This window comes from Myotis brandtii, unplaced genomic scaffold, assembly GCF_000412655.1.
Source record: "Myotis brandtii unplaced genomic scaffold, ASM41265v1 scaffold708, whole genome shotgun sequence".
Classification (NCBI taxonomy): domain Eukaryota; kingdom Metazoa; phylum Chordata; class Mammalia; order Chiroptera; family Vespertilionidae; genus Myotis; species Myotis brandtii.
In genome coordinates this window covers 3,961,894-3,973,388 of record NW_005370777.1, presented here as the reverse complement: position 1 = coordinate 3,973,388, position 11,495 = coordinate 3,961,894, and the positions used below count along the sequence as shown (strand labels likewise).

Below are 11,495 nucleotides of genomic sequence, written 5' to 3'. Positions count from 1 at the left end.
GGTCCACTGTACCAGGCTGCGCAGATTGTCCTCCTGAGCCTGGACCGTGAGCGCGGCGGTGCCCGTCAGCGCCCGGCGAGTGAAGTCGACGCTGCAGCGCAGATGCAGATGCTTGGTCCGGCAGACGGACGCCGGAGTGGCCAAGGAGCACGTATCCACCACTGCTGGCATGGCTCTGGGGAGTCCCGCCGCACCCCGATCAGCACCCCGACACTCACACGGCTGGACAACTGGACTGCGAGCGAGAGGCGACAGGAGGGAGGTTAAGAACTGGAGGAGGGATCCGCGGCGCCTGCCGGGAAAGGAAGTTTCTTACTGTCAGAGGAGCGTGGAGGGCGGCGGGGAAGAAACTACAAGTTCGGTGATGCAGCGCGACAAGGCGGGCGCTTTGCACGCTGGGAGTGTGTGTGTCCAGTGGAGCGAAGGAAGTTCCAGATTGCGCCTGGGTCCGGGGAGAAGAGAAGGAGGTGGGAGAGCGGGAGCAGATGGAAAGAAGTGCAGCTTTCTTTTTAGTTCCGTTTAAGTTCGGTGGAAGCTGTAATGGCAAAAAAAAAAAAAAAGTAACATTTATTATTGATTGTTGTGAATACTGCGAGTCGGGCGGGGTGAACCAGAATAAGTAGCATACCAGAAGGGTGCCACCCATGTGCAGTTCCTCGTTAGTATAGTGGTGAGTATCCCCGCCTGTCACGCGGGAGACCGGGGTTCGATTCCCCGACGGGGAGATGCAACAGTGCTTTTTCTCCTCCCTCTTACGTATGCTTGAAAATGAAAATATTTGTACAAACGTTGTACAAGCCAGTGTATAAGAAATAACCCATTAAGATCTGTTTTGTTGCTGGTTTGCCAAAAAAGTGAGCTCAATTCTGTCGGTTCGTTGTGTGTGTTTGTTAGTATTTATTATGTACATTTCCAGGCCCCAGAGATCTAAAACAAAATGATTCCCAGCCTAGAAGTTTAGGAAGATTATTTCAAGATGCTGTAATGAGAGAGTCCTGTCATACGAGTGTGCACTGGCCACAAGGGGAATGCAGAGCTGGGACATGCAGCTCAGCTCCAGAAAAGGTGAGGACGGATTGAGGAATGGTTTGCCTTTAGGATGGGACCTCAGAGTTGAAACTGAAAAACTCGAAGAGCAGGGGTCTCAAAGGACTTTCAGCAGCTGGGCCTTTAATCCTGAATGTATGAATGGGGGGCCCTTGAAGAATTTTAAGCAGAGGAATGACATGGTCAGATTTATGTTATTAAGAGAACACTGGTAGTATTCAGAGAGTGGATATAAAAATCAAAGGCAGGAGAGTTAAGAAACTGTTAAAATAGTCCAGGGAGAACATGCAGGGGGCCTGACATAGGAAGGTAGTAAGGATAGAGAGGAAGGAAGGGCTGGAAGGTATACTTAGATAAATGGATTCTCAGATTGAGGAGGAGCCTAATGTGATTCTCAGGTTCTTGGCGCCAACAGCTGGGTGATCATTAATGAGAGAGTCTATACGAGGAGGACAGATTTAGGTAGGAAAGATCTAAGTTTAATATGAAGTTTGAGAATATAAGGGGATCAAAGTGGAGATATTTATGAGCCACTTGGTGTGTCTATGAGTCCACAGCTCTGGGGATATTTGGAGTAGACATGAGAACATCACATAATGTGGTGGCTGAAACTATGACCAGGGGTAAGTTCAGTCCAGGGACTGTGTAAAGAGCGGTGAAAAGAGGTTGGAAGCTGGGAGAACACCAGCATTTAATAAAACAGGGCTGGAAGTTTGGGGGAATACTTTCACAATCAAATCACCTTCAATTTTATTTGTCAATTATACCTCGATAAAGCTGAAAAATTTTTAAAGGGGTGGGGACTAGAGTAAGAAGAAGTCATGAAATAAACTAGAGAGGGCCAACCAGCAATGTCATATACAGCCCAGAGAGCCATTAAAATAAAGGGTAAAGAGTCTCATTTGGATTTGTCAAAGGGTTGGAGATGGGGAGAATGGCGATTTGATTGACTTTCATGGTTTAGTTCAGTGGTCAGCAAACTCATTAGTCAACAGAGCCAAATATCAACGGTACAACGATTGAAATTTCTTTTGAGAGCCAAAATTTTTTAAACTTAAACTATAAAGGTAGGTACATTGTTATTAACTTAATTAGGGTACTCCTAAGGCTTAGGAAGAGCCACACTCAGGGGGCCAAAGAGCCGAATGTGGCTCACGAGCCGCAGTTTGCTGACCACGGGTTTAGTTGAAGGTGTATGCCGGCAAGCAGTGGGTTGAGCAATAAAAGAGAAGAGGGGAAATAGGACATAGGCTGCTCTGCCAAGATGCTTGGCCAATGTGGGAAGGAAAAATAAAAGAGGAATAGAGGGGGAATGTTGAGAAAGTGTTTTTTTAATTTTTTTTAGGGAGAGGAAACAACATGTTTGAATGTAGAATTGAAAGGGTTTCTAGAGAAAAGGAAAGATTTATAAAGCGTGGGAATAGTTGAGGAATTGAGCGTTGGAGAGTGCTGATAGCTCCATTCTGTACAAAGTGGTCTAATAATCAAATTTGGCTCCAGCACCAGAAAAAGATGCTGTACATTTGGGTATAAGGAGTATAAGGAGGATACTCTTATATCTAAATGTATAGACAAAAGAAAACAAAAACATTTCAAACTGTGAAATCCAATACCTTACATCTGTATACACCTCCATTTCATAGGGCCTAAAATCATGACATGATTGTTGTAAACATTTTTTGAGGCCTAAAAGTGTTCTGGGTGTTACCAAATATAGGGTGCCAAATATGATGCAATAGAATTGATACCACTGACTCCCAAATATGGTGTACAAAATTGGCAGTTCACAAACAACAGGAGTGTTATTCATATGCGATGGTGGATTGAGAATAGTTTTAAAAAACGAAGCTTCCCATTGCTTCTATAAAATGAGCATGATATCAGGGCATATATATGAAAGGAGACTTTATCAAGCATGAAAAAGATGATTTATATAAAGTTTTATGAAAGGAAATCGTACATATATTCAGAGGGCTATATGAACAGGAAGTATTCCAGCTCTACTGCTCAGCTGGAAAAGTTACTTAATCCCTCTGGGTCTCAGTCCCCTCAAGATAAATGAGATACCTCTGCCTCATGGGGTTGTTGACAGATGAAATGAGATAATGTAGGGGAAGTGCTTAGCACTAAGCTTGGCATAGAGTCAGCATTTGTCACATGTTAGCTAGTAGTATTATTTTGGTTGGCTTTTATTTTATTTATTTTGATCATTTTCAACCTTATTTTTTCTTGTTCATTAGCAAGAGTTTTTAGGACGATCTGGGAAATGAGAAGCAACCAAACATGGGAAATGAGGAGCAGATCGCGCTGAATTAGCCCTCGAAGGAGCGTTTACAACATTAGCAATGATTATGTTTTTGAAATACATTAACATTTAGGAAATTCAGGAAGTTGCCGTTGGTGCATTAACACTTTCCTTAAAAGGATACACAGACTTTTCATTTTTCTCTTACTTCACACAGACCTTTCCTTTCTTTAAGTAGTCAATGCAATTTGCAGATACTAAGGGCATTCCAGGACACTGCAGCTACCTAGCATAGAGTTGGGGAAGGCTCTGTCCTACCTGTTGGATAATTTACTCCCTAGCACACAGCTATATACAAAGACCTAAGACGGCATGATGTTAAGATGAAGGCCAAGGCCCAAGGAGAACTATAAATGAAGTTCTAAAGAGACAAGGTCTAGCTAGCCCCTAGGCCAGCGGTTCTCAATCTGTGGGTCGAGACCCCTTTGGGGGTCGAACGAACCTTTCACAGGGGTCACCTAAGACCATCGGAAAACACATATATACTTACATATTGTTTTTGTGATTAATCACTATGCTTTAATTATGTTCAATTTGTAACAGTGAAATTGGGGGTCACCACAACATGAGGAACTGTATTAAAGGGTTGCGGCATTAGGAAGGTTGAGAACCACTGCTAGGCCCTAGAGTCTAGGGAATTCAGGAATAACAATATAGCATTTGAAATGGGGCTTGGAAGAATGAGCAGGATTTTAATCGGAAAAATAGTAGGGGCTATGAATTGAACATGGAAATGTGAGGTGGGCAGCTGTCCAGGTAGACATAGTCGCAGGAATCCAGGCATGAGGCCAGAAGCAGAGATGTGTTTGGGAAAGAACAATTTTGGGGGTACAGAACCCTATAAGTTAGTCCAATGCTTCACTTACTCCTTAATAATCTGTCTTCTTTTTTCTCTCCAGGTTATACATCTGGTGTGGCAAAGTCCATTAGCTGTCTCCACAACATCTGTATTTCTTTATCCTTAGTAGTAAAACTCTCCTTGTTTAGCAGGACACATGGCCTCCCAGAAGACTACATTTCCCAGCCTTTTTTGCAGTTCTGGCCAAGGTAAGAGGAATTGTTAATTATGACCCTTGTAGGAAGGGTTCTTAACAGGGACTTTTGGACTTGTAAGAAGTGTCCTTAACAGGGACTTTTTACATATACTGATTGATTTCGGAGAGGAAGGGAGAGGGAGAGAGAGATAGAAACATCAATGATGAGAGAATCATTGATCGGCTGCCTCCTATACACTCCCTACTGGGGAACAAGCCTGAAACCTGGGCATGTGCCCTGACCTGAAATGACCTGTGACCTCCTGGTTCATAGGTCGATGCGCAACCACTGAGCCAAACAGGACTTTTTTTTTAACCTTTCCTCTCTTCTGTTATCTGGAATGCAGAGGTAATGGCTAGAGCTCCAACTGCCGTGCTGTGTCATGAGGTTGGAACCATGTGCTGAGGGTAGTAGAGCAGCAACATAGGACCTATGAGCTGGAAGTAGCCAGGGCTCTGGTGATCATGCAACTCCCCTGTGGACTGCCTACTCTGGGTTTCTTTTCCTTGAGACAGAAAGAAACTTCCTCTTTAAGACAGTGTTGTTGTGGGGTTTCTCATTCACAGAGAACTCAGCCTTTACTAAGGCACCTGGTCTCCGTTGGATGGTTCTGTCAGTTTGGACCCAGCTACTTACCCTTGTCCAGCGATTTGGCACCACTTTACTGTGGACTATTATATAAGTTTGAAAAAAATGTTATTTACCAGCTAGGTCTTTCTTCCCTGTATCTTGTGTTTTCTGCTAGAGCATTATTTCTAGTTTAATCAGACCGCTATCCTGCCTAAAATCCTTCAAGGTCTCACCAATATCGTCAGTAGATATTCTTCATTTTTATTGGAAGATGTGATGGCCTGGGGGTGGTTTAGCCAAGAACCTGTACAACCTGGGCAAGGAGATAAATTGTGATGAGGTGGAGTCAACATATCGGAGCTCCAGTGGGGCCAGATGATGGAAATCAGGGTGCACATCAGAAAAGATAAGGAGCAGTAGGGGCAGAGTGTTTGACAGAATAAGATTATGGATGACTTTCTATTTTTGTGTAAAAGGGGGAGGAGACTATATATAAAATTGGCTCATATCTATGTAAAGTATTTCTGGATTCTCAAGAAAATCCTGGCATGGTTTACCTATGGGGAGGAAAAGTGAGACAGGCTAGTAAGGCTGACAAGCGGGATAGGGAAATGGAGGCAGACAGTTAAACAAGCAGTTTGCAGCCATCTAATAACTGTAGATGCCAAGCAGTTTGCAACCATCAAGTAAATCCTATCTTCCCTAAACCAAGGACACGTAAGAGTAAAAAGTTTGCACTTCTTCCCAACCAGAGAGTATACAGCTTAAATCACCCTACTTAGGGAGACAGAGAGCAGAAATCCAATTAATGCCATTTGCCAACCACACCCAGATGAAGTTAAGGGGATAAATCTCATTTTGGCACATCAGCATAAAACTGATGAATATTCTATTGAGATCCTCCCCTATGACCTCCCCTAAACTCTGGCACATCAGCACACCTCAAAACGAAGGTCCCACCACCTGTTCTCCCTCCCAGGAGCATGCTCGCACCTTCCCCCTCCCCCTCCTCCTCTTCTTCCCCCACAGGCAAGCATTTCCTAAACCAGGGGTCCTCAAACTACGGCCCCGCGGGCCACATTCGGCCCGCTGAAAACATTTATCCGGCCCGCTGGGTGTTTTTGCCGCCGCTGCCTGTCCTGCTTAGCAGCCGACTCGTCCGGGCCCGCAGTGCGCATGTGTGGAATGTCTGAGGGACAGTGAACTGGCCCCCTGTTTAAAAAGTTTGAGGACCTCTGTCCTAAACTCTAAGGGACCCCATGAGGCTTGCAACCAAGGCAGCAATGGGCAGCAGTCGTTCGCCTGGTTAACCCCTGAACCTGTCCCCAAGGCCCCCTTTTCTGTGCCTTCGCAGTGAGCCAAAGCAGACCAGCCTAGGCTCATTTCCCCAGCCCTTACTTGTTTCACTGTCCCCAGCTTTAACAAACATCCTCTAAAATTCACCTGGACTCCTGTTGGGAAATCTTTCCTGCACAAAGTCAAGAACCCACACACCACCGGCCGGCCCTAGGCAGACCCACTCAGCACCAGGCCCCCTTTCTGGTAACAAACGTAGGGTGGATAAGAAACAGAAGTGCGAATAGATATTTCAACTGAGTAACCTGTTACAGCCTTTGGAATCTTGATGTACGTGACTATATATTACCTATTCAAAAAATTTGATTGATCAATATTTTTAAAAATAAAGGTCACCAGAACCCAAATCTGCAAGTAAAAACAGAAACAGCCTCCCGGGACTCCCCATGGACATCCAGCTCTCTAGCAGGGGCTCCTTCTAGCCCTGCAGTCTCGCCTCCACAGGCCATGCTGGATGAAACTTGCCCAAGGAAGTGCAACTTGTCTGCCTCCTGCTGGTCTTCCTTAGGCTGGAAGCCTCTACTTACCCTCACCTCCTCCCCACACTTGCTCCTTGGCAGGGTTCTCCTCCCCCTGAGGACTCTGCCTCCCTTCCCTGCACTCTGGGCTAGAGTCTATAGAACCTCTTTCCCTAATGGAACAGGGTGTCTAAGACGCCCTTCATGTCTTCCTTCCAATGAGTGAGAAATGATTCCAGCCACCTTCTTTTTCATGTAGCTCACAAAAATGGTTGAGGCAACCCTGACCTATTTCTGCATTTTCCTCTTAAGTCTGTTTTTGCTTGTGTAAGAATTGTATGTTTATATTTACATCTTTAGTCTATTCTTCATGTCAAGAAAAGGTTTGGATATCTGGGCAGGCCAGAAATGCAAGGAGCACAAGTCAGAGTTCTTCCAATGTTGTAAAATAGCATCAGTGACCTCCTGCCCCGCCTGCCCCCACTCCTTCCACTTCCTCTCTCTCTCGCTCCCACATGGTTGACAGCAGGCAGGGTCTGGTGGAGAGCCTCGCCAGGCCCTGCATCTCCTTCCACACAGGTCTGTCTTTCGTTTCTCTGCTTATACCCTTGGGAGGGACTAGCCTGAACAAGATCGATTGTCAAGCTGTGCTGGGTTGGATCCAGCCCAAGAAATCACTGCTGGTCACATGGCCTTCTCTCTTAGCCACAGAGTGTGGTTAAGAGACCAGCCGCTTCTGTGTCTCCTAAAAGCCTCATCAGAAATGCAGATCTCATGCCCCACCCCAAAACTGGACCGGAACACAGATCCCCAGGTGATCTGTGTGCTCAAAGGATACTTAAGGGGTTGGAGGAGATGCAGGGCAAGAGTTAATCAAACATGTCAGGCAACCTCTGCCAGAGTCCACAGCTCTGGACCCTCAGATCACTTCTCCCTTAATGCCCCAAATGTCGTCCCCAACACAGCACCTACCACACTGCGTAATGGTCAACTTCCTGGTCAGTCTCCCCTACCAGGAGGAGTGTTCTTAATTCCCAGACGGTAGGTTTGTTGTCCCTCTCGGAGCATGTTGTTCGAATGAACAAATGTGTAAATGAGTGAATGAGATTTTATTTGAGGTTCCAGGTCTCCTTTTATTCAGTGCTTTACTCTGTGTTGACTTTGGGGTGAAGAGAAAGCTACTTCTTAAGCCCTTCCTTGTCCTCCAGTGTCACCAGACAATATGTTTGCTTGTGACAGAGAATGCCCTACCGCCTTCTTGATAATGGTAAACAATTTCAAAACATTTTTAAATATGTTAGGTTTGTTATTATTGATTTCAGAGAGGAAGGGAGAGGGAGAGAGAGAGAAACATCAATGATGAGAGAGAATCATCGATCAGCTGCCTCCTGCACGCCCCCTACTGGGGATTGAGCCTGTAACCTGGGCATGTGCCCTGACCTGAATTGAACCGTGACCTCCTTGTTCATGGGTTAATGCTCAACCACTGAGCCACACTGGTCAAGCTCAAAATATTTTTATTGAAGAATTCTATCTAGTCATAAAAATGCACATATCAGAAGGGTATAACTCACTGAACTGTAAACATTAAACACAGTGCAATTGTAATGGAGTGAAATGCTCTGTCTCTCTGACTCCATCTTGTTCAAGCCCGTGTTGTTCCCACGGCCTTGAGGTGAGTAATTCCTGCCTTGTTTGGCATAGAGACATGCTAATCATCAGAGGAATTCTGCCTGAGCTCCAGTTTCCCCAAATCTGCTCTTCCCACCTCCCCTTGACTTGCCTTAAAAGAAGCCTGAACTCTGTACCTTTGGAAGATGGATTTGAGGAGCTTACTACGCCTCCCATCTTCTTGGTTGGCGCCTTCTCGATCTATGAACTTTCCCTTACTCCAGACTCCGATGTTTTGAGTTTTGACGCTTTGGGCACACAGACTTTGGACCAGTAACACAACCAGCACCCAGATTAGATACAGAGCATTACCACCACCCCATTAGGGCCTCCTCAAAAACCCTCCCAGTCTCTAGATATCTCATTCCCCAGGGGTAACCACATCCTGACTTCCAATAACATATTCTATCTATTTTGCCATTTATATATTCTTTCCACAAATGGAAACATACTGTAGGCACTCTCATGCCTGACTTCTTTGGCTCACTGTTTGTGAGATTCCTCCATATTATTATGTGTAGTTCCAGGTTGTACAGTCTCATTGCTGACTAGTGTCAGATGTGTGGATATACCACACTTTACTTATCCAGTCTATTGTGGGTAGACATGGGGGTAACTTTTAGTTCTGGGTTATTGTGAATGGCACTGCTATGGGCATTCTGGAACATGTGCTGCTTTGAAGTTTGGACAGCTTAAGCCATGCCAAACCCATTGTTTTGGGATTGTTGCACCAAGCCAAAATTCTTGGATTGCAGCAACCCAGGTTTATGGGGGTAACTTTTAGTTCTGGGTTATTGTGAATGGCGCTGCTATGGGCATTCTGGAACACATTGTAGAACACGTGCTGCTTTGAAGTTTGGACAGCTTAAGTCATGCCAAACCCATTGTTTTGGGACTGTTGCATGAAGCCAAAATTCTTGGATTGCAACAACCCAGGTCTGTAGTCACGGACATAAACCCAGCAACCCCCCAGCTTGAGTTGGGGAAAGGTGAATCAAGCAGGGAGGGGAGCTGTTTTCATGTTACCAGAAAACATTTTTTCACAAATGCTGGTCTAGATCATACTTAATCTTCCTTTTAGTAACTTCTTTTTCTTTTCTAGGTGTTCCTGATTGCAAGATTCAGCCATACAGGTTGTTTTTTTCTGACTCAGAGATTCCAGCTCTACTCATATTTTTCCTGGTAAGTATTTTGCCAGAGCAGGTACTTCCACCTTTTGTTCTTATTATCTAAAGCATGAGTGGGATTTGGCAAGGGTCCGCAGGATTTCATTCTCAACAGCAATATTTCTGTCTCGTGTTGATTGGCTTTGAGTCCAATTTTTCTGGTTTGGCCAGCAGAGCACGTTATTGCTACTTGCCTGTAAAATATGTTTTCAGCAAAGACCAAACTAAAAGGCTTTCCTTATAAATGTAATTCTCATCTACAAATCCATGTTTGAGGAACTATCTACTATTTTGTCATTTCTTATAAAAGACCTCTCTTACTTGGTGTTTGGAGGTGAGCAAACTCGTGTAAGAGATTCACAGAGTTGATTTTCTCTTCCCTTCTTCTGCAGTTGGTATCTCAGCATTTCTCAAGTGGAGTCACTCACTTCCAGGTACCCACTCACCTGGCTTCTGCCTTCCTCCAAGCTGCTTCCTCTGGGCTCCCTGCATAGCCCCTTCTCCAGCCAGCCTCTACTTCCTCTCTCACGGACACACTGGGAGTCCCTCTCCACTCACTGCTCTCACTTCTGTTCACTGACCCATTCTCCAGACAAAGTTTCCCAATGTATATTCCTCCTCTTTGGTCCTTAATTTTTCTTAATAGGAACTTTACACACACACACACACACACACACACACACACACACAGTCAACCCTCATTACTTGCAGATTTCATACTTGAGACTTTTTCTACTTGCTAAAAACTTACTTGTTACCCCCAAATCAATACTCACAGCTCTTGGTGGTCACTTGTGGACATAGGCAGAGCTGTGAAAAATTTGACTTGCCTGAGGCTCATAGTCCCAGCTGCTCAGTTCTCTTGTTTCTGCTTCTTATAATGTAAACTAGAGGCCCGGTGCATGAAATTTGTGACAGGGTAGGGATATCCCTCAGCCCAGCCTTCACCCTCTCCAATTTGGGACATCCCTCTCACAATCCGGGACTGCTGGCTCCCAACCACTCGCCTGCCTGCCTGCCTGATTGCCCCTAACCACTTCTGCCTGCCAGTCTGATCACCCCCTAACCACTCCCCTGCCAGCCTGATCGATGCCTAACTGCTCCGCTGCCAGCCCAATGCCCCCATCTGCCCTTTCCTGCTGGCCCCTTCACCTCCAACTGCCCTCCGTGCCAGCCTGATCGATGCCTAACTGCTCCGCTGCCAGCCCAATGCCCCCATCTGCCCTTTCCTGCTGGCCCCTTCACCCCCAACTGCCCTCCGCTGCCAGCCTGGTCATCCCCAACTGCCCTCCCCTGCAGGCCTGGTTGCCCCCAACTGCCCTCCCCTGCTGGCCTGGTCGTCCCTAACTGCCCTCCCCTGCCAGCCTGGTCACCCCTAACTGCCCTCCCTTACAGGCCTGGTCTCTCCCCAACTGCCCTCCCCTGCAGGCCTGGTTGCCCCCAACTGCCCTCCCCTGCTGGCCTGGTCGTCCCTAACTGCCCTCCCCTGCCAGCCTGGTCACCCCTAACTGCCCTCCCTTACAGGCCTGGTCTCTCCCCAACTGCCCTCCCCTGCAGGCCTGGTTGCCCCCAACTGCCCTCCCCTGCTGGCCTGGTCGTCCCTAACTGCCCTCCCCTGCCAGCCTGGTCACCCCTAACTGCCCTCCCTTACAGGCCTGGTCTCTCCCCAACTGCCCTCCCCTGCAGGCCTGGTTGCCCCCAACTGCCCTCCCCTGCTGGCCTGGTCGTCCCTAACTGCCCTCCCCTGCCAGCCTGGTCACCCCTAACTGCCCTCCCTTACAGGCCTGGTCTCTCCCCAACTGCCCTCCCCTGCAGGCCTGGTTGCCCCCAACTGCCCTCCCCTGCTGGCCTGGTCGTCCCTAACTGCCCTCCCCTGCCAGCCTGGTC

General features: G+C 46.7%; 1 protein-coding gene, 1 long non-coding RNA gene and 1 other non-coding gene across 5 annotated transcripts in view; 2 read left to right on the top strand and 1 right to left on the bottom strand.

Moving 5' to 3' along the window:
* Positions 1-257, bottom strand: part of LTA4H (leukotriene A4 hydrolase) — a 28,900-nt gene extending 28,643 nt beyond the window's left edge. For both annotated transcript variants that reach the window (XM_005882361.2, XM_005882362.2), the window contains exon 1: positions 13-257. In XM_005882361.2, the coding sequence (XP_005882423.1) occupies positions 13-171 (159 nt within the window). In that variant the 5' untranslated portion in view covers positions 172-257. The remainder of the gene's footprint in view (positions 1-12) is intronic.
* A 118-nt stretch (positions 258-375) lies between these two features.
* The window catches only part of LOC106724083, a 46,880-nt gene continuing 35,760 nt past the window's right edge, over positions 376-11,495 (top strand). The window contains exons 1-5 of one of the 2 annotated variants that reach the window (XR_001359841.1): positions 376-670; positions 917-1,065; positions 4,252-4,399; positions 9,545-9,624; positions 10,001-10,042. This is a non-coding gene — a long non-coding RNA (uncharacterized LOC106724083). Of the gene's footprint in view, positions 1,066-4,251; positions 4,400-9,544; positions 9,625-10,000; positions 10,043-11,495 lie in introns of both variants that reach the window. The other variant, XR_001359840.1, reaches the window with a different exon arrangement.
* TRNAD-GUC lies at positions 654-725 on the top strand. The gene has a single exon. It is a non-coding gene; the product is annotated as a tRNA-Asp (tRNA).